At 39.5% G+C, this 23317-nt stretch overlaps 1 protein-coding gene across 1 annotated transcript; it reads right to left on the bottom strand.

Annotated features, from left to right (window-relative positions):
* Positions 1–6172: 6172 nt before the first annotated feature.
* IER3IP1 (immediate early response 3 interacting protein 1) lies at positions 6173–16826 on the bottom strand. The gene is made up of 3 exons (XM_069104719.1): positions 16657–16826; positions 7207–7308; positions 6173–6387 (listed from the first exon to the last, which is right to left on the bottom strand). The coding sequence occupies exons 1-3, from the start codon at positions 16745–16747 to the stop codon at positions 6332–6334; spliced, it is 249 nt and encodes an 82-aa protein (XP_068960820.1). The 5' UTR covers positions 16748–16826; the 3' UTR covers positions 6173–6331.
* Positions 16827–23317: the final 6491 nt, after the last annotated feature.

The raw sequence follows: 23317 nt of genomic DNA, 5'->3' as shown, positions 1-23317 counted from the left end.
GGACAAGTGACTTAACTTCTCTGAGCCCTTTTACCTGTAAATGGATATTATATTTGCACCATTTACCTCACAGTTATGATGAAAGTTATTTGTAAACCTTAAATTATACATATATATATATATACACACACAAGTGAACTATAATTATTGAGATACATCTATGTATCCATTTTATACAAATTAAAATTATAGACATATATACTATATACATATACACAGATGTATATATGTGCGTGTGTATATATATATATATGTACTGAAGACTTGTGATCTTTTATATGTTGGCTCCAATTTACCCTGGGCAGTCCTGATTAGAATCATATTTTAGCAGATAGATATAGATATGAATAAAAACCTTAGGGACAATGCCTATCCCCCTATACATATACAGAAACATAGATATATGTATATACTAGAGCTGGAAGGGTCCTCAAAAAATCATCTGGACCAGGCCCTTGCCTTTAGACAGATACCCAATTACGTGAATACATATCTCAATATTTCAAGCATATATGATTTCGTTAGTGTGTATACTCCCTTCATCAATTCACATTGTAATCCCTCTACAATTTAGTAGTTGTCAAGAGTTGTTGTGGCTGAAAAAAATTCACCTGTTAATGAATGTTACAAAAATAATTCATTCTGTGGACTCCGTGATGATCACTGTTTCCAAGCTTGGCTTAGGCTGGTCTTCAGACTGTAGTTGGTCAACAGTCTTGCCCCCTTGATATGTCCTACCAGAGCTTGTATTCTTCTGGTTCTTGACAATGCACGGTCACTTACACACTATGAGACTTTAAAGAAGAGCCTTAGTAGAGTGAATATATATACTTTATTTGTGTGCACTTGTGTGTGTAAAAATATATACACACGATATATTTATTTATGACATCAGTTCCAGAAGTGTGTTCCCTACAAATGCTGCATGTACCCATAGATCAGGGACTTATTTCTTATTTAATCCATGCATAGCACCTAGTACAGGGTTCTGCTAGGCTGAGTTCTAAAAAAAAAAAAAGAAGCTAGACTAGGTTAACAATTACAGGAGTGGGTCAAAGTCTGTAGTAGCCAGAAAGACTAGGCACAGGTTCAGAGTCCTGTAGAAGGTCCCAGCAGCTTGTGGACAATTGGAGTCCAAGATGACCACACATTGTTAATCCCTGGAATGGATCATTAGGGAAGGATGTGGGCAGGCACTTAGGTTACTGTCTGCTAAAATAAGATTCTATGGTTCCTGAGTCAGGACTACCCTGGGAAAACTGGGGCCAACCTATAAAAGCTTACAGGTCTTCCTTCCATCAGGAGATGTTATAATTTAGATTAAGTGGCAGCCATGGAGAAGAAATAATTCAACATTTAGTGCCCTGCATCCTAGCAAAGTTGTCTGACTGAAGCACATTTTGATACTGCACTTGAGTCTGTAGGATATAGAGCCCTTGCTCCTAAAACGCCATAAAGGCAAGATAAAACCTATATATAGGTATATGTATATATGTGTGTATCTATTTATCTCTATATGTATATAGAACCAGACTAAAGATTATCATTCTTATATTCTGTACAATTGATTCCACATAATGAATAAAGAAATTTCTTCAAATTTGGACGCTTTTCCTCTTGAATCTGCTTAGTAGAACAAACTCAGTTACCCTATATATTTTACACCAACTCTTTGGAAGAACATATTCAATTATTTCAAAATATGTTAGTACATCAAGAAATTTAAGAAACTGAAATTATTTTTTGCTTTTCATATCATTGCAAGCCCCGGGCCAAGAGAAGTGTTTTCACTTTATACATGGAAACATTCAGTACTTTTACAATGATTTGTAAACTTCTCATGGAAGGAAAATGAAGAAATACAAAGGACTAAAGCTGCCTAGAAAACAGGGAAATTTTATACTGTTGTGATCTGAATTTCAATTTCCACCACTGCTTATAGGGCAACATTCAATATACTCTGATGTAATCAAGTCAGTTCTTTTCTAAACCGAAGAAAAGCCGTCCAGATTCTTCACCCTTCTCCTATGCCATTGGATCTCTTTTTGAAGTCGGTTTGAAAATACTAGCAATTTCTTTTCTTTGTAATAGTTTTTAGAAAGAATAACCTGTTATAATAAGTGGCAATGATAACTATTTACCATACATGTGACACTGGGCAGATCATTTCACTCCTCAGAACCTGTTTCTTCCATCTGTAAAATGAGGGGATTGGAAAAGAACTGAGACGCCTTCCAGCTCTAAATCTAAGCCGCTATGCTTTTCTTTTTAGTGCTTTTTGGAGGGGGGAAGGCAGGGCCATTGGGGTTAAGTGACTTGCCCAATGTCATATGGCTAATAAGTGTTAAATGTCTGAGGCTGGATTTGAACTCAGCTCCTCCCGATTCCATTCCCGATTCATTGCACCATTAGCCACCCCTACGCTTTCTTTTAAAAGAATTTAAAATAAAGGCTATCTTTTGTTTTTGCATCACCATGGTTTCCAAATACATCTCTCACTCTCCTCTTGGAACAAAGACTTTAAAAAGGGGAAAAAACCCAATTCAGCAAAGCTAATAAATGTATCAAACTCAATCTGACAGTATATGCCATATTCCTCACCCAGAGACCACTGTCTCTTCATAGAAGGGAGGGAGGTGCATTTTCTCATTTCTCCTGGACCAAGCTTGGTCATTTTAGAATTACACAATATTCAGTCTTTTCTGTTTTTCTATTTATATCATTTAGTCATTGTGAATATTGGTTTTTTTTTTTTGTTCTGCTTACTTCACTTTTACAGTGGCTTCTATAAGTCTTCCTGTGATCCCCTGAATTCATTATATTCATGTTTTCTTACTGTGCAGTTACATTCAATTAACATTATGCACCTACTGCATGCTAAGCACTGTGATAGAAAGGGATAAAGATAGATCCTGCCTTCAAGGTGCTCACAATCTAATGGGGAAGGGAACATAACACATAAAAATAGACTGAAAAGGGGGAGGGTTGGGTAGCTAGGTGTCGCAGAGAATAGAGCACCAGCCCTGGAGTCAGGAGGCCCTGAGTTCAAATGTGGCCTCAGACACTTTGACACACTAACCATGTGACTTTGGGCAAGTCAACCCCAATTTGCCCTCCAAAAAGCAAAAAAAAAAAAAAAAGGGGGGGGGGGGGGGGGAATAGGAATGACCCAGGAGAGTGAGGCATAATGAAATGATGTAGCAAAGTGGACAATGATCTGATGTGTGAATTTCCAAGTTGATTTCATCTTGCAGAATGAGGAGTTTCTAGAGATGATGAAGTCCAGAAAAGTAGTCATATGGGAAATGATGAGAATTCCCTGGGCATCATTCTTAAATAGTTGAGAATCAGGGAGAAGTCCTCCAATCAGAGTGAGAGAGGAACCCTTGGGGCAGGAACTACTTGAGTACAATAGCCACGTACAATTTGTTTAGTGATTTCTCAGCCAATGGGCATCTACCATCTACTACTTAAGTTTCCAATTCCTTGCTACTACAAATCGTGCTGCTATGAATATGTTGGAGTATGGAAGTATTTTCTTTTGTTTTCAAGCTTTAAGGTATATTCCATGTAATGGGATCTCTAGGTAAAAGGATGTTTGGATAAGTGGACATTTTAGTCACTTTCTCAGAATTACTTCAAATTGTTCTCTAAAATGGCTGGATAGATCTGTCAACCATATAGCAGTATACCTGTTTTTCTACGTCATATTTCCATTTTTGTCATCTTTACCAATTTACTAGATATGAGGTGAAACCAATCTTTCATATGGTTCATAGTTTGCAATTAATAAAATTAATAAAAATAGTTTGTAATTCAAAAAAATTTCCATTTTTGTCTTTACCAATTTATACTAGATATGAGGTAAAACCAATCTTTCATATGGTTCATAGTTTGCTATTCTTTTGAGAATTGTTGGAATACCCTTGATCAAATCCATTCAGGGATGGCCCTTCGTTATGTTTGTGTGTACAGTCATTATAATACAGCATTCAGCTTTAAACACACATGTATATTACTGGCTTCCCTTCTTATCCAAGCTGCAGATTTTGTGCAAAAGCTTTTCACTATCATGCTGTTGAAATTATCTATATTTTGTGAATGCCTCTTCCTCTTGTTAACAGCTCTCCCCCTACTGTGGCTCTCTTCTAACTTTTTTTATGATATTGCTGCTATAGTTTCACAAAATGGTGCCCTCCAGTTTTAGAGTAAAAGACAAAGCAATACTGTTACAAACCCCAAGAAAAGGCCACTACACTTTTGCCTTACCTTCCTCAATTCCTTTCCATTTTTCTGACTCCACTATTCAACTAAAACTGCCTTCTGCAACATCACCAGTGATGGATATCTTAGTTACTAAAACTAATGTCCTTTTCAATCTCTCCGCAGCACTTAACTTGTGCCTACCTGCATCTTCTCCCCCAGGTGTTTTCAGGACACTGTTCTCTTGCTTCTCTATGTGTGTACTTCACAAATCTCCTTCACGGGCTCACCTTCCATGTCTAACCCCCCCCATCCAAAAGCAGAACTTATCTTCTCCCTCAAACTCACCCGTCCTCCCAATTTCCCTATTTCTGCTGAGGGCATCACCATCCTTCTAGTCACTGAATTTTGCAACCTGTCATTCTCACCTTTTCCTCACTCCAACCCCCCCCCAATCATTTGCCAAGTGCTGCTAATTCTACCTCTAAGTCCACGTTCCTGCCAAAGTGACCTCTTTAATGTTCTCTGAACCTGACACCCCATCTCTCATTTTGCAAAGGCTGTCCCCTATGTCTTGAATGTACTTCTTCACCTCTCCCTCTTTGAATCCCTAGCTTCATCTAAGCACCAGTTCATGTACTGCCTTCTATGAAAGCCTTTCCTATATGCCTAGGCATTAGTGCTCTCTCCTTCCTCAAATTACCATGTTTCTGTTTCCATATGATATTCCCCCAAGAGAATGTAAATTGCTTGAGGGCAGGGACTGTTTCTCATTTTGTCTTTGCCTTGCACATAATACATCCTTAACAAATGTCTGTTGGATTGCATCAGCATATACTAAGTTAAAAAAACAAGTACTTAACTTAGAAATTCAAATTTATTTACAAAATTTCTCCAAAAACAAAGAAATTCTATTTCTTTAAAATACTGCAACTGATAATCCTCCTCCCTCCCAATTATCCATACATAATTTCTACCTGTTGTATAAAACTGTTTTTGGTATAAAACTCCCCAGGAGAAGCAGAAGTGTATTTTGGGTTGAGTCAATGACTTCACAAGATGGTGCAAGAAGTAATGCAAAAAACATTTCTTCCCCCCAAAAACCTCTTTATCCGGAAGAAGTCTACTCTTACTCAAGAGGAAGAGTTAAGAACATCTTAGTATACTACGTGAGTATAAAAAAGAAAAGTGACATAAAATGGGTTTTTAGACAGCCCTTAATTCACAATAAATCTGGCCTTTATATTGTAATAGGATCCAGTATTGATTGCTTAGGATACAAGTAATGTGATAAGTTCTGTCAGAATGAAAATTATTATTTTTTTTTTTAACAAATCACTACTATTGTAAAAAGGGCACAGTATTTTTCTAACAGTGAAAAAAATACAAACTCTGTTCTGATTTTGCCAATCTGGTAAAATATTACACAAAAACAATCTTGGAGACAAAAATGCAAGAAAATTGGACAAATGAGGTTATTTGCTTCTTTAACTGGAATTCTCACTGATGTCAGAACGGCTGGATGGGTGTTACATATGTGAGATTTTTTTTTAAATTGCTGTGACAACAGAAACAATATACAATCAAAATGACTATTTAAAACTCTTTCTTTGACTAAAAATAAAGTTCTTCCAAATCTGCCAAGTGAATTAAAAACAATTAAAAAGAAAACATCCAAATTACAGGGGCATAATTTAAGATGCTGTAATTATAACAATGTTTTGAAATTTAACTGGGGTGAAGGACCCTCTTCTCCATAATGGCTTTGTCAATGGGAAATATACTAGAAAGAAATTCATCCCTGAGAAGTGAGAAATTGAAACCAAAATAAAAGGAACAAGTTGGTGCCCTTTTAGCAATCATTAAGATATCATGGATTATTATTAACAGTCAGCCGAAAAAACCTGAAGCAGTACTGCTCCAAAGATCTGGTCTTTTGTAATGAAACAGCAAGTGGAACAATAAAATATCAGATAAATAGGAACTGTCGTTTTATTGTCAGCTTTGTAGTTTACTTCAAGTGCAAGCTTGGCCAGCTAAGCTACACATCCCAATAACGACTGAAGCGATGGCTTCTGCTGGTTTCTCCACTTCTGATTCTCCAATTTTTTTTTCCTACCACTGAAGTTCACCCAAACAGTAAAAGTAACACAATTGCAATCGAATTTACTATTATCAATGGCACTGCAAAACAAACAAAAACAAATACTTGTTAATTTAAACAAGGGATGTTTGGAAAATAAGAAAGAATATTCTTCAATGAATAATGAAACAGAAATATCTGACACCTTGGAGGGAAAAGAAGTTGACTGACACCCCCTGGTGTGTGGAACTCAAAAATCTTGCACTAAATGTAAGATTTAACAGTTCCACACTTAAGTTCTTAACAAACTTATCTGCTCACCAGACATCACTAGAATAACTCTAAAGGCTCTGGTTTGCCAAATATTTAAATCTGGAGTTTCTGAGCTTATTTTCCCCACAGTTTTCAACAGAACTAGAGGTCTGTGCAAATTACTGTGTTTAGATTGGTTCTAAAAACTTAAAAAAAAAAACTAACAAGAATATGAAATGTTAAGTTTTGGCCTAAGATTCTAGAAGAAGCATAGCAAGATCTGAAGAATAACTTGCTTACATTAAATGTCTTATAAGACAAGGGGAAAACAAGCTAAATGAATAATACTTACTTTTAAATAGCACTTAAAGTTTATAAAGCAGTCTCCTCGCAAGAATCTGAGGGCTAGGTAATGCAAGTATATCTTTACTGTACAGATGAGGAAACTGTTTCTAAAAGATAATGTGACTTGCCCAAGGGCACAGTGACAGAGCAAGGCATGGATACCAAATGTGGTGATTCCTCAGCTTGTAAAGGCTCAGAGCTGACACAGAAGGCTCCATTATAGAGAGGATGCTGGGTTCATGTGAAGCTCCTCAGACCAAAGCACAGAATTAATACTTCATAGGGAAGGATGTAAGAAAATAGCTACTGTTTCTCCTTCTTACCTCTCATAACTGTTCGTACAGATCGAATAAGGTTCATTAGCTGTGATTTAATTCCTGGCTCCTCTCCAAAGCCTCCAATTCCCTGGTCTGTTCCCCAGCCAACTGCATAATACAAAGATGATTAGCTATGTTAAAATTTATTACGCACTCACCTTACTACATTAGCAACAGAGCCATCCATCTTGAAAAAGATTAATTCAAGCTACTGTTAAAGATTCCAAATTATCGGGAAATTGGATTACCTCTTAGATAAAACAATAATAAGTTAAATACTTTAGGTCAAATATCTTTTACTTTTGATTGAAAGCAGAAACAGATATAAAAATAAATCATTTATAATGCATTTTTTAATTTACAAAGCAAACTTCAAACTGGAATAGCCAATGGTACTCGATTCAGAGAAGTAATATTACGACACTCTACCCTGTTTTCAAAAAGAAATAAAGAACTTTTATTTTTCAGATCAAAACTATAGTCCAGTCAAATTAGGGGGTTGAATAATTACTCAGCTAGTTCAGAGCAGTAACAATCAATTTTTACATATAATTGGACCTAGGAGTAAGTTTTGCTGTCTGCTTTACTTGAAAGAATTATTGTGTTTACCTGGAATTAATCTAGTTAAGATTTTACAATTTAAATAGCATTTTCCCATCTAATAATAATGATAATGTCTGTCTGCTCCTTGATCTAAAATCTGTGAACTTATATTCCAGCAAAATCTGTGGTCAGTTGCTTTCCCTCAATCTTTCCAAGTGATCTTCCCAGCTTCTCTATTTTATTTCTCTTATATTATAGATCTTCATGAGCAGGTAGGTGGCATAGTGGATAAAACACTGCACCTGGAGTCAGGAAGATTGGAGTTCAAATTCAGCGGCAGACACTTACTGGCTGTGTGACCCTGGGCTGACCTCAGTTTTCTCATCTGTAAAATGAGCTGGAGAAGGAAATGGTAAACATTCTAGGATGTTTGCAAAAGAAAACTCCAAATAGGGTCACTAAGAATTGGAGGGATTGAGAGTGAAAAATTAAGGATGACACATAGGTTGTGAGCCTGGATCACTGGAAGGATGGTTGTATACTTCATAGTAATAGGGAAGTTAGGAGGAAGAGAGAGTTTCAGGGGAAAAATAATGAGTTCAGTTTTCAATACAGGTTTAAGATGTCTATGGGACATCCAATTTAGGAAATCCAATAGGCAGTTTAATTTATTCTTCTCCACAATTGTACAATTGGTAAAACATTAATGGTACAACCCTCTTTTTGCTCCCAGTAAAACATTATCATTAATAATAATTACATTTTAGTGAGAATAAAGTGATTGAATAGGCTTCATTCTTTCAATATTTACTTTTATGAGAGTTTGAGTTCCAAATTTTTTCTCCTTCCTTCCCCTTCCCACCCCCTCCCCAAGATGGCATGCAATCTGATGTAGGCTATACTTATACAATCATTTTAAACATACTTCCACATTAGTCATGTTGTGAAAGAAGAACTGGAACCAAAGGGGAAAACCAGAAGAAAGAGAAAACAGAAAAACAAAAAAGGAGAAAATAGTATACTTCGATCTGCATTCAAACTCCATAGTTCTTTCTCTGGATATGGATAAGATTTTCCATCATTCAATGAATCCCTTGGAATTGTCTTAGATCACTGCACTGCTGAAAGGAGCAGTCTTATCAAAGTCGATGCTTGCATAATGTTGCTATTACTATATACAATGTTCTCCTGGTTCTGCTCAATTCACTCAGCGTCAGTTCATGTAAGTTTTTTTCAGGTTTTTCCGAAATCTTCCTGCTCATCATTTCTTACAGCACAATAGTGTTCCAACAGAATCACGTACCACAACTTGTTCAGCCTCAGACTGGATTTCCAATTGGAACTACTGGAATCTGAATAATACGAATGTCCTCAATTTCCAATTCTTGGTCACCACAAAGAGAGCTGCTATAAATATCTTTGTATATATGGGTCCTTTTCCTTCTCTCATGATCTCTTTGCGATAAAGACCCAGCAGTGCTATTGCTGAATCAAAGGGCATGCAGTTTTATAGCCCTTTGGGCATAGCTCCAAATTTGAATATGCTTCATTAAAAAAAAATCTTAAATACCCTGTGATACAGGTTTGTTTACTAAATTCATTTCTTGTAAAAAAAACAAGTTCTTATTGACATCTTCTATTTCTCATATCGCCATAATTATCCCAAGTACCCTCCCCCTCCCAGAAAGCCATCTTATACAACAAAGAATCTTTTTTAGAGGGGAAAAAAAGTCAGCACAACTGATTGATGCACTAAAAATATCCAAAAGCATGTGCAATGTGTTAACACCTGTGGACCTCCCACCTCCACAAAAGGGTAGGTTAGAGGTATGTTTTCATATCTCTTCATTCAAGCTCTGCTTAATATATTTTTAAACATTTACTTTTGATTTTTTTGGGGGGTGGGGAGTCATTCTTTCCATTTACATTGACATACTTAGTGTGTATGTTGTTTTTTTGGCTCTGCTTACTTCACTCTGCCTCATTTCATAGGATTATTTCCATGCTTTTCTGTATTCATCACACACACACACATCATTTCTTGCAGCAGAATAACACTCCATCACATTCATATACCACAATTTGTTTAGCCATTCCTAAAGTGATGGGCATCTACTTTCTTTCCAATTCTGAGCTATCAAAAAAGTGTAGCTATAAATATTTTGTAGTATAAAGAGACTTTCTCTTTATTGATGAGGTATAATTCCAGTTAACAGTTCAAAGGGTATGGACATTTAGTAATTTTATTTGTATAATTCTAAACTGCTTTCCAAAGTGGTTGTAGTTCCCCCAACAATGTCTATCTTTCCACAATATCGCCAACTGTGTTGCCATTTTCTGTCCTTTTTATCAGTTTGCAAAGTGTAAGGTGAAACCTCAGTGTTGTCTTGATTTACATTGAATTCTCTTATCATTAGTGATTTGGAGCATTCTTTCATGTCACTGTGAATAATTTGCAGTTCATATCCTTTGACCATTTACCTATTGGGGAAATACCATTAACTCTTAAAAGACTATCTACCAATCCATCCAATTTATGATCTGTAAGTAGAGAATGTACCATGCTCACAAAAAGTCATAGGATTAAATAGTATTTAAACTATTTAAAAAACTAATTTGGTTGTAAGTCTAAACCTTTTACAGATGTTATATTCTTTTTTTTTTTTGCTTTTTGGAGGGCAATTGGGGTTAAGTAACTTGCCCAAGGTCACACGGCTAGTAAGTGTTATGTGTCTGAGGCCAGATTTGAACTCAGGTCCTCCTGACTCCAGGCTGGTGCTCTATTCACTGTGCCACCTAGCCATTCCTATTATATTCTAGGATCTCTTCTCCTTTATCCTGGTAATTGGCAAATCTTGTGTCATCTTGATCGTGACTCCTTGGTACTTGGAACTCAGATTTCTATCTGGCTATGGCATTTTGGGGAGCTTTTAATTTGGGGCTGACAGGTGAATTCTTTCTATTTTCATTTTGCTCTCTTGTTCTAATAGGACTGCAAGGTTTTCATTCATGACTCCTTGAAATATGCAATCCAGGGTCTTTATTTAAACACACGCCTACACACCAGTTTTCTGGTGGTTCAATGATTCTTAATTTTTTTCCTTGACCAGTTTTCTAGGCCAGTTTTTTTGATATAATATATCTTACATTTCCTTCTATTTTTTTTCTCCTACTCTTTTGTCTTTGTTGAAATATTTCTTATTTTATCTTAACTTCTCTTTGTTCCATTCTGTTTCTGAAGGGGTCTGTTACTTGGGCAAGGTTTCGGACCTCTGTATTGAGCAGTTAATTCTCAAATCTTTTATTCAGATTTCTCATTTCTTTTCCAATTCTTTCCTTTAGGGCTCTCATTTCATTTGTAATATCACTTAAAAAACTCACTTCATTTCTTCCAGGAATTCTAGTTGACTTTGTCCAAGTTGAATTTTACTTTGAGGCTTTGCTTGTAGATGCTGAGTTATTTTCTTTTCTTGGTTTGTGTCTTGTTCATTCCAGACTTCAGAACAGTTCTTTAGCATCAGTATATTTTGTTTACTTCTTCTTCCAGCCTCATAGAGCTGGGGTGTTGATACTGAACTGTATTCTCCAGTGCCCTCCTGCTGCTTTTCTGAGGTTACTGAGGTCACTGCTCTCCAAGGACGTAGGGGTGGCTCAGTGAAGAAGCTGAACACTTTCAAATGCCCTAAACCAGCAGTGTCAAATGCAAATAGAGACAGATCCCTGCCAGCTGCATGCGGACTTAGAAAACCTCAAATTCACATTATCAGTGGTGTGCTATACTTCTACTTCTTCTGTGAAACATTTCCCAATTGCATTTCAGTCTGATGTAGGTCGCACAGCCTCTGGGCTATGAGTTTGACACCTCTGCCCTGAGCACTCTGATATAGAGAACAGACTGACTGCTGTCTTGGCAGCTTGAATTTTGATTTTGGTCTGGGCAATAGAAGTGCAAGCTTGTCCCTGGCTAGAGTTCCACCAGGTAAGTGCTGGCCAGTCCCACCCACTGTATATCAGCTGGACAGCTCTGAAGGTTTGAAGCAACAAAACTCTTTAGGTCCTAGCTAGGTGTGTGAGCTAAATCTAAGATCAAAGAATATCTATTTCCTGCCTGTTACACGGCCAAGGATCTTGCTCCTGTCCCTGGAATATAGCCATAAGCTTCAGCCTCAATTCACACTGGATACTCCTGGTCCTTGGTCAGAACTTGCTTTTGTTCCTGCCCAATACACAACCTCATGTCCACATCTGTACTAGATCTGAGACTGTGTTCCACTTATCTCAGCCACAGTCCCTGCTGGATAGGTAGCCTCACCCAGGTGCTTGAGAGATAGGACTTCAAGCTCACTCCTCTCTCTGCTCTTTGTTCAGCTCTGATTCAGTTCCCTGGCTAGAATGCCCTATTCCTAGCCAAACTTCCTCCCAAGGGTCTGCAGGTCTCTATGGTGTTAACATTACAACATAGTCTCTGAGTGAAAACCAGGACATTTTTAGACAGCACAAGACACCAAAATTTTAAAGTTTAGGTCAGTAAGAAGATTATTACAGCATGGGTTTCTTGTTAATTTTTCAACATAAAAAAAGTTACTTTGCTCTTGGCAGATTATGAAACCTTGTTTTGCCCTTATATGAGATAGAAGACTACATCACCACTCAATCATTCCAGTTACTTCTTGATCCACTACAAAACCCACACTGTTCTATGGAAGGTCACTAATAACCAGTTTCTAACTAAATCCAATGGCCTTTTTTTTTTCAGTTCTTATTTTACTTGACTTTGTTTTGGCATTTGATGCTGGTGACCAACTTTAGTTCTTGAAACTTTCTCCTTTCTAGGTTTCTATTTCTAAGCTGGAATCACTACCCTGGTTCTCCTGCTCCTGCCACCTTTTCTGTCTAGTTTCTTCTTTTTTTTTTCATTCTTGTGATTCCATACATGTTTCCTAGGACTCTGTTCTTGATACTCTACTTTCTTCCTTAATCCACTTAATTCCTTGGAGTGTTTGTGCATCCTTATGACTTCTTTACATTATACAGACGATTCCCACATGTCAATCTCCAGCTTGGACTTTTATTCCATTCCCTTATTCAGCAAGCATGTATTAAGTGCCTACTCTGTGGTGAAAAGAACTGTTCTAAGCTCCTGGGATGTAAGGATATGTGCATCAGAGACCTTATTCTCAAACAATTTTCAATCTAACTGGGGGTGGGTGAGGAGAGGGGCATTAATGACATGTTACTAGGGAGACTAAGGTATGTTCAAATGACAGGTCGTGACAGTAGAGGACGGAAAGGATTGCCTTGAAGATAACACATGAACTGGGTCTTGATATGAAGGATTTCAATAAAGTAGAAGGGATTCCACTATAGATCGATAACAATAAATCATTAAGCATTTATGAAGTGCCAGAAGATAGCTTTAAGGATGCAGGTCAGGATCATGTATACTTCATTCCATAGGCAATGATGACTCAGTGAAAGTTACTGAAATAGTGAAATGATTAGAGAGGTTAGTGGAAGTTAGTTTGGGCAGTATTATAGTAAGTTCACTTGGCTTGACTTGGTATGAAGGAAGGTTCAGACAGATGTACTAAAGAGGGCAGGCAAGGTGGCCAGTTAGAAGGCTAATCAATAGTCTGTATGAGAATTAGGGTGGCTGCAGTGGATATGAGTGGAGAGAATGTATACAAAATATATGGTAGAGGTGGAAATGACAGAAATTGGCAAATACATGGACATGTGGTTGAATCTCAGTCACTGAGGGATGAGCTTGGGGTGTTGGGAGGATAGTAATACCATCAACAAGAATAGAGAAATGAGAGTTTGGGCTTTTTTTGGCAGCTGGAAGGGAATTAGTGAGTTTAGTACTGGATATGTTAAGTTTGGTTTGACAAGAAGTCATCAAGGTAGAGTGTGATTCATCAGGCAGCTGGAAATATGGAATCAGAATTCTGGAAAAAGTCTGGGAGCGAAAGTAAAGGTTTGGGAGTCCTTCACACATTAATCAATTGGTCTCCTAGCCTCAAGTCTCTCCCCACTTCACTCTGTCTTCCACTCAGGTGCCAAACCATGTCACTCCCTATTCAACAAACTCAAATACAAACAAGCATCAAATATGAATTCCTATGCTTGGAATTTAAAGCTCTTTCTAAGCAGACCCCTTCTTGCCCTTGCAGGTTTCTTGCACTTCTCTCTACACTACAATCCAGCTACTCTGGCCCACTACTGCTTCTTTCACGGGATGCTTTCCCTCCACCCTCCTCTCCACCTGACCTTTCCAGTGCCTTAACAGTTCTGGCTGTTATCCACCTCCTGTTTTGTTCAAGATTCAGCTCAAATCTTACCTTCTGCACAGGACCTTCCCCTTGAAAGTACTTTCTATCTATCCTTTATATATTCTGTATGTACCTTGTTATTTAACATGTTGCTCCCCACTCCTCAACCCCCCATTGGAATTCAAGTGAATAGTTCAAGGGCAGGAACTGGTCTTTTCCCCCTTTCTTTATATCTCCAGTTCCTGGCACACAGGAAGTACTTAACAAATGCTTACTGACTGCTTGACGGTATATGTCATAGGCAAGGCTTGAATTCGGCCTAGAGGCCAGCATTCTGTTCAACTAGCTATGTAGCCCCTGAAGTCGTGTATACTTCACTATACATTAACAACTATTGTTATCTGTGTGTTTGTTTCTTCTGATTAAAGAAGCAGCATCTTGAGATCAGAGGCCATGTCTTACACATCTACAGTACCTAAAAGTGTTGAAAATATAGTAGGCATCCAGAAATTTTTGTTCACTGAATAATTTCAAAATTTGACCAAGCCAATAAAATATCCTTATTTCTATAAATTGCACAGCAGTATAGTGCTAGATATAGATATAGTATATCACATAACGTGTAATATTAGGAACTCACTAACAACGGGAAGACATTTTAGTCTATATTTTTCCCTTTATTAAATCATTGCTTTATGGAGGGCATGCTTAGAATCAAAGTGATATCTTGCAAAACCGTAGTGCCAAGTAAATTGCCAAGCACACTGGTAACATTCAAAAATAATAAGTGTATTCAGAATCTAGGCTCTTCGTCAATCAACCAGCAAACATCTTTATTGAGCCTGAGCTATGTACGATGCACTCTCCCTCATTTACTTGCCACTTATCAGACACAGTACTTTTTTCCTGAAGCCAAAGGTAGAAAGATAAGAAGGTAGATGGAAAATGAGTAAAAGGAGTGTTAGGTAGGCATAGCAGATAGGGATAAAGGAAAGGCAACTAACATATTTATTGGAAACTCGAAGGATACAAAGTATCACATCTGGCTGCTGTGGGCCTTGTGGAATTAAGTCCGATCTGAATCCTAACAGTGGAGGGGTTCATAAGTTGAGGAGGGGATGTCAAAAAGGGCAAGGGATTATATAGTCACAAAATAGCAACAAAGAACACAGGGAACACTGCTAGGGCTCCCCCTCAACAAGACCTATGCAGTCCCCATTCTACTAAAAAAAAAAAGCCTCTGGAAATGTATTTTAAAAATATTCCAAATCTAATTTCAGGAAGAGACAGGAGGCTGGCATTTGTCTCAGTACCACTGGCTTACTCCTTTTTAAAATATTTCTTTATATCCCTAGCACTGAGCACTGTGCCTAGAACACAGTAGGCACTCCATAAATGTTTACTATTTGAAAGAGGGTCAGAGTTCTTGCATCTTTCCCACGGCCAACCTCAACCAACCAACAAGCATTAATTAAGCACCTACTCTATGCATGTCTTTTGTGTATATGTTTATCTATAGTGACCAGAAAGTCCTGGATTCAAATCACACTTCTGATACTAGCTGAGTCACCACCTCACCTCACAGAGAGTTTCCATTTCCTCATCCATGACATGAGTTGGACCACATAAGACTCTTAAGGTCTCTTCCAGCTTAAAAAAAAAAGTCTATGATCCTCTGTCTATGCCTTTATTATTTTATTATTATTATTACATTATTATTCAATGTTCTTTCCACCATGCTACTCTGCGCATGACAGTAAATGAAAGAATGGGTGGGCAAATTGTTTAGAAAACATGCTCTCCCTCCCCTAAGGACAAAAATACGCATGGAGAGAGAGCGGGAGAGAGATCTCCTGTGGCTGTTACACCCACAGCCCCTCCATCGCATACTGGGGGGGGTGTGTGTGTCTGTCAGTCTGTCACGGAGTCTATTGGAAGCATGTGCCACTAGCGCAGTGTCTGGCACTGACCCCCCCCCGGACATTCCGGTTATGTTTACCGATAGGTCAGCTATAGGCGTTTCCTGTGCAAAGCATATTCTAGGGGCTTTTTGTTGCCGTAGGAATGTAATGTATCCGCGTCATTCTACATAAATCTAAGCCACACAAACACGTTAACACGCACACGCACACGCATGTACACACACGGGTGGTGCGGAGTTGTTTTCCGTTGTCTCTGACTCTTCATGACCCCGTTTGGGGATCTTCTGGCAGAGGTCCTGGGGAAGTTCGCCATTCCCTTCTCCAGCTCATGTCAGACAAGGAAACTGAGGCAAAGAGGGTTAAGTGACTTGCCCAGGGTCACCCAGCTAGTAAGTATCTGAGACTGGATTTGAACTCGGGCCCTCCTGAATGCAGGACCAGAGCTCTATCCACTGAACCACCCAGCCGCCCTACACACACACGCGCGCAGACACACATCTGCAGCCTATTTGTGAGGTTATATGCTGATCCACACACACACACGCAGCAGTACTGAACACGTCTTATACCCTATACTGGCGTGTGCACACACACACATACACATATACACACCCACGCACACACACACGCACCCCCCCATTCCCGGGCGCCTCCCCCATTCATGCCGCCCCCGGGCCGCCCTCCGGGCCGGGCTCCCTCGCAGGCCCAGCCGCGCTCACCGTTCTTGAGGAAGCGCTCCTCGTGCAGCACGGCGATGGCGTTGACGCAGAGGAGGGCCGCCTGCAGCAGCGAGTACAGCGTGAAGGCCATGGCCAGAGTCCCGCGGCCGCCTCCGCCTCCGCCGCCGCCGCCTAACGGCCCCCTTCTCCCCGCCCAGCAGACGTGGCGCGTCGGGGACGGAAGCCTGCAGGGCCCAAACGAGCGCTCGGCAGAGCGCCGCTGCCGCCCCCTGGTGCCTGGGCGGGGAGCTGCCCCCGAGGCTGGCCGCGCCTGCCTCCGCTCCTCCTTGGGCATTCCTCCGTGGCTTCGGGAAGCGTAGGCGCCTCCCGCTGCGTGCTGTCACCCCCGCCCACGCGCGCAGAGTCACGGAGCGGGTGTGGAGTCCGAGCCTGAGGCCTGTCACAGAGGAGGAGAGCCGAGCTCCGCAGCTCCGCAGCAGGGGGGACTCGAACCCAGGACCTTGCGGTCTCCGCGTCTGTCACGCCGCGCCCGCCTGCCCCTGCCGGGAATCCCAGCCACCTGTCCTCGGACAGACAGGGATCTCTGGCCTCCAGGCCAGGCTCAGCGGGCGTTGGCGGGGGGCCGCCCCCCGCTTTCGGCGGACATAAAGCAACAGAAGAGGCTCAGACGAAAGACCGATGGGTGGGAGCCCCCAAACTTGGAGTAACAAGCCCGGCTTTTGTCCCCAAGCCGTTCTGTTTGGCAGAATGGGTGTGCAGAAGGCCTTGACGCTTAAAGTCACTTCGAGAGCCATGGTTTCATTGGCAGGGCACTCGTGGACCGAAATCCCTCCATCCCTATCAGATTGGCTGATAGGTCAGAAAAGGGAAATGACAAATGCTGCAGAAGATGCGAGACATCGGAACACTAATACATTGTTGGTGGAGTTGTCAACGGATCGAACCATTCTAGAGACAATTTGGAACTATGCCCAAAGGGCTATAAAACTGCATACTCTTTGCTCCATTAAGATCACCAAAGAGATCATAAAAAAGGGGAAAAGACCCACATGCTAAAAAAAAATATTTATAGCAGTTCTTTTTGTGCTGGCCAAGAATTGGGAATTGAGGGGATGCCCATTAATTGGGGATTGGCAGAACAAGTTGGGGCATATGAACAAGATGTGGTATATGAATGCAATGGAATACTATCATTCCATAAGAAATGATGAGCAGGACGACTTCAGAAAAACCCGGACAGACTTACATGAGCTGATGCTGAGTGCAGTGAGCTGAACCAGGAGAACATTGGACACATCAACAGCAACATTGTGTGACAGATGACTAATGTGGAAATATGTTTCATATGATTGTACATGTATAGCCTATCAGATTGCTTGCTGTCTTAGGGAGGGGAGAGGGAGAGGGAAGGGAAGGAGAGAGGAAGAAATTTGGAACTCAGAATCTTATGAAAGTGAATGTTGAAAACTATCTTTACATGTAATTGGAAAAAATATACTAGTGGAAAAAACAAAATGAAAATAAATAATTGAGGGGAAGAAAAGGGAAAAAAAAATTCCCTCTATACTGTCTGGTTTTCCATCTAGAGAGATTGTTCCCCAGAGTTATAATTTCAGAATTAAAATAGAAATTTTCTTTCATGATCCGTGAGATTGAGTAGCAACGTGATCCAGTGGAAAGAATCCTGGATCTGGAGTCAGACGACTTGGGTTTGAATCCTGGCTGCCTCACTTACATAGTGACTTGGAGCAAAGTCATCTCGCACCTTCTCTTTCTGGACCATAATTTCCTCTTTCCTAAGGTGGAGGGGTCGGACTAGGTGGTCTCTGGGGTCTCTTCTAGTTCCCTGTATATGCTGTGATCTGCAAGATGAGAGTATGTCACTAGGTGAACTGGAAGAAACTTTTCTTTATTACGAGGAATTCATCTGACTTGAACAGATGAAAAACTGGCCAACTGATTAGGGTTCTTTTAATACTTAGTTTTACTCCTTTATTGTTTTTCAATCGCCTGGTTTGTACTTAAAGCCAGACATTGTGGATGACACAGCTGTGAACAAGAGAAGATATAGTTGTTTGTGTTTGTTCTACCTCATCGGATTGTTAACTCCGTGGGGTCAGGGACTGTCCTTTGTCTTTCTTTGCATCCCTAGCACTTACCACAGTACCTGGCGCATAGTACGTGCCTAATAAATGTTTATTTATTTTTTATTCTTTTTAAAGCCGTTGGGGTTAAGTAACTTGCCCAAAGTTACAGGGCCAGTTATTTTGTGTGGGTGTTAAGTATCTGAGACCAGAACCGATCCCAGGTCCTGGGCACTCTTATTCACGGCGCCACCTAGCAGCACCTTAATAAATGTTTATTGATTGACTGACAGACCTTCCCTCCCCAGCTAACTTTTGTAACCCACATTTTAAAAGAAAGGAAAAAAAAACAGTTCAACAAAAACCAACCAATATGTTGACTGTATTTTCCAGTAAATACAGTATTCCACATTCGAAGTTCCTTTACCTCTCTGTAAAGAAGAGAAGAGCCCAAGATATTGGGGTGGTTAGTTTAAAGAAAGGAGATAGCAGATCCTGTGGCTTAAAATTGCATAGTATTAAACTCAGGAGGGATCAGAAGTCCTCACTAGTAAAATTCTGAAAATATAAAGAGAAATTATTCCAACTGGAAGAAAACAGATGATGGAAGCAAGAGGAATCTCTTTTGTTGGATCATGATTCCTGTCTCATCCACTAAACATGGATGTGCCCTAGGACTCTGTCCTCTGCCCTCTTCTCCTCTTCTCCCCCCCTTGGTGATCTCATCAGCTCTCATGGTTTTAGTTATCACCCCTTTGCAGAGGACTCCCAGATCTATTGATATCCCATAGGCTTTTCAGTCTCAAAATGTCCAAAATCAGGCCTCCTTTTTCTGCACCCTGAGCTCAACCCTTTTCCGAACCTTTCTATCTCTGCTAAAAACACCACTCTCCCTTTAGTTATACACATTCACAAACCTGGAATCATCCGCAGCTCTTTCTCCTTCCTTACCTCTTAAATGAATTGCCAAGTTTTATCTGTTCACAGCTTATCTCACATCTTTTTCCTTCTCTCCACTCTAATTCAAACCTTTATCGCTTTATACCTGGACTCCATTTTAATTTGACTCCTGGCTTCCAGTCTTCCCCATCTCTTTCCACCACAATAATCTTAAAGCAGAGGTTTGATCAGGTCACTACCCTTCTTAACACGTCTGCAGTTGTCACTCCCCTACTCCATAACAGTTGTCACAGTTCTCTATTGTTTCTAGAATAAAATGAAAAGCTAGTCATTTAAAACCCTTTTACAATGTGGCTCTTTCACATTTTTTTAGTCAATCAGTGCACAAGTATTTATTAAGCCCCTACAACGTACCAGGCACAGTGCTTAACACTTGGGATATAGGTACAAAGAATGAAACAATCCCTACTCCCAATGAACTTTCGTTCTAATGGGGGAGAGGACAAGTGCATAGAAGTGCATATGTATATAGAAGTATAAACTTTACAAATATATTCACAAAATAGGTAGTTTTGGAGGGAAGGCAACTAAATTGAAGAGTAGGAGGGCAGAAATCAGAGGAAGCTTCATACAGAAGATAGTTCTTGAGCTATATTTTGAAGAAGGATGGAGATGAGTACAGATTGTGTGTTTCAGGTCATCCACACATACTTCCCTGGCCCAGAACTGTTCCTTATCTATCTTTCCTCTGTGTTTATCTCCTATTCCTGGAGTAAATGAATTTCCTTTTTTTTTCTCTGCTTCAATGAATCATCCCTCTGCCTATGTGCCACCACATATGGAAGCCTCGTTTGATCCCTCTAGATTTTTAGAGGATATCCATTCAATCAAATGGGAAAAACTGCATCTTTATTTTCACTAACCTATAAGAGAAGTGGAGGAAAAATTGGGAAGACAAATGAGAACGATGAAAGAAAATTATGAAATGAGAGTCAACATCCTGACTGAAGAAAATAATACCTTAAAAAATAGACTAACTCAAATGGCAAAAGAGGCTCAAAAAGCCAATGAGGAGAAGAATGCCTTAAAAAGTCGAATTTGCCAGATGGAAAAAGAATCTCAAAAGCTCACTGAGGAGAATCATGGCTTCAGAATTAGATTGGAGCAAATGGAAGCTAATGACTTTATGAGAAATTAAGATACTGTTAAACAGATCCAAAAAAATGAAAAAAAAAATAGAAGGCAATGTGAAATATCTCACTGGAAAAGACACTGACCTGGAAAATAGATCCAGGAGAGATAATTTAAAAATTACTGGGCTACCTAAAAGCCATGATCAAAAAAAGAACCTAGAAATCATCCTTCAAGAAATTCTTAAGGAAAATTTCCCTGATGTTTTAGAACCAGAGGGCAAAATAGAGGTTGAAAGAATCCACTGATCACCTCCTGAAAAAAGATCCCCAAAAGAAAACTCCTAGGAATATTATAGCCAGGTTCCAGAGTTCTGTGATCAAGGAGAAAATATTACAAGCAGCCAGGAAGAAATAATTTGAATATTGTGGAAACACAATCAATATAACACAGGTTCTGGCAGCTTCTACACTGAGGGATTGAAGGGCTTGGAATATGATATTCCAGAGGTCAAAGGAGCTGGGATTAAAACCAAGAATCACCTGCCCAGCAAAACTGAGTATCATGTTTCAGGGGAAAATATGGTCATTCAATGGAATAGAGGATTTTCAAGCATTCTTGCTGAAAATACCAGAGTTGAAAAGAAAATTTGACATTCAGATACAAGAAGCAAGAGAAGCATGAGAAAGTAAACAGGGAAAAGAAATCACAAGGAACTTATCAAAGTTGAACTATTAACATTCCTACATGGAAAAATGGTAATTGTAACTTATGAAACTTTTCTCAGTATGAGAATAGTTGAAGGGAATAGAAATGTGTATATATACATGTGTACATACATATATATGTCTATATAGGAGGTTATATGGGCATATGAATACATATGTGAATGTGTATATATATATATATGTGCACAGCTATACATAGACAGAGGGTACAGGATCAATATAATAGAAAGAGATGATACAAGGTGAAATTAAGAGGTGAGAGAGGAATATAATGAGAGGAGATGGGAAGAGACAGAATGGGGTAAATTATATAGAAGAGGCAAGGGAAAACTGTTACAATGGAGAGGAAGAACAGGAAAGCAAAAGGGAATGAGTCAACCTTATTCTCATTGAATTTTGCTTAGAGAGGGAATGACATACACACTAAATAGGGTATCTCACCCTACAGGAGAGTAGGGGTGAAGGAGATGAGAGGGGGGATGATGGAAGGGAGGGCAGGCTGGGGGGGAGGGAAGTTGGAAGCACCCACTTTTGAAAAGGGACAGGATCAAAGTAGAGAATAGAACAAGTCGGGGGTGGGATAGGATGGAGGGAAATATAGTCAGTCTTTCACAATATATCCACTGTGGAAGTGTTTTGCATAGCTACACATGTACAACCTATATTGAATTGCTTATCTTCCCAGTAAGGTTGAGTGATGAGGGAGGAAGGCAAAGAATCTGGAATTCAAAGTTTTAAAATTAAATGTTAAAAAAAAAAAACTATATATATATATATATATATTAGTAGTGGTAGTAGTATTTTACATGTAACTGGGAAATAAGATATACAGGCACTGGGGCATAGAGATCCACCATGCCCTACTGGAAAGTCAGAGGGGGCATGGGGGAGGATATGGGAGAGAGCAGATGAGGGAGGGGATATTCAGTGGGATCGAAGTTTTGGGGTGGTGGGTAGGGGAAAAATGGGGAGAAAATTTGTAACTCAAAAATCTTGTGGAAATGAATGATGTAAACAAAAAAATAAAAAAGAGTATTTTCACTAACCCATAACTGAAATTTAGCATTTCCTTCAATTGTGAATGTAGGCAACAATCAGTCCATGGACTTCAACGTGCTACCAAAGGGGCCTGTGACATAACTGTGACATAAGCTGCTTTTGTTGTTGGTTGTCTATCCCTTCTCAAATGACCATTTATATTTTTCTGTTTACGTATGTCCCTCCAGTGGACTATAAGCTCTTTGCTAGTAGAGATTGTTATCTATATGGTGAAGATGGAGCAAACAACACATCAATGAATAAGCATTTATTAAATGTCGTGCCTCGGTGCTAGGGATAAAGATAAAAAATAATCATCTTTCAAGGAACTTATGATCACAGTTGTTCCTCATGTTGTCAGTGGGTAGACCTAGGACAATGGATAGAAACTATGGAAGTTGTTTTAGGATTGATGTCAGGAAAAAATTTCTTGACAATTAAAGCTAGGCAAGAGTAGAAGGGACTGTCTTGGAAGGCAGTGAAGTTCCCTAAACTGATTGGTTTTCATAGAGTAAGTCTTGGTCAATTTTAGATTGGATTAAATGTGAGATCCCTTTCCACTGAGATTCTGCAATTAGAATGGTATTTCCCATTATTACTGTAAAAATGCTGTTCCCCCAAATGTAGCATGGGGGTGTCATGTGTGGTTCAAATGGAGGTGAGATTATATGTATCACTAGCCCTTCTCCAAGAGCTCTAAGCTTGTCAAGACCAGCTTGGCTACTCTGCTCTCCTCAGAGAGGGTATTGGGCTAGAATTCCATCTTTACTCTTCCCTTAAATATTGCTAGTCTAGGGACTATATAAATGATGGGGATGA

Source organism: Petaurus breviceps, unplaced genomic scaffold (assembly GCF_028583685.1).
Source record: "Petaurus breviceps papuanus isolate PSGF00001 unplaced genomic scaffold, PetGlider_PUasm1.0 131, whole genome shotgun sequence".
Classification (NCBI taxonomy): Eukaryota; Metazoa; Chordata; class Mammalia; order Diprotodontia; family Petauridae; genus Petaurus; species Petaurus breviceps.
This window is presented reverse-complemented; position numbering and strand designations above follow the sequence as displayed.

Excerpts from the sequence above, each read along its gene's own strand:
- IER3IP1 (XM_069104719.1), bottom strand. The coding sequence starts at position 16,747 with ATGGCCTTCACGCTGTACTCGCTGCTGCAGGCGGCCCTCCTCTGCGTC. Across the intron at positions 7,309-16,656 it reads GGAGCGCTTCCTCAAGAACG|TTGGCTGGGGAACAGACCAG; the intron begins GTGAGCGCGGCT and ends TGTATTATGCAG. Across the intron at positions 6,388-7,206 it reads TGTACGAACAGTTATGAGAG|TGCCATTGATAATAGTAAAT; the intron begins GTAAGAAGGAGA and ends TTTGTTTTGCAG.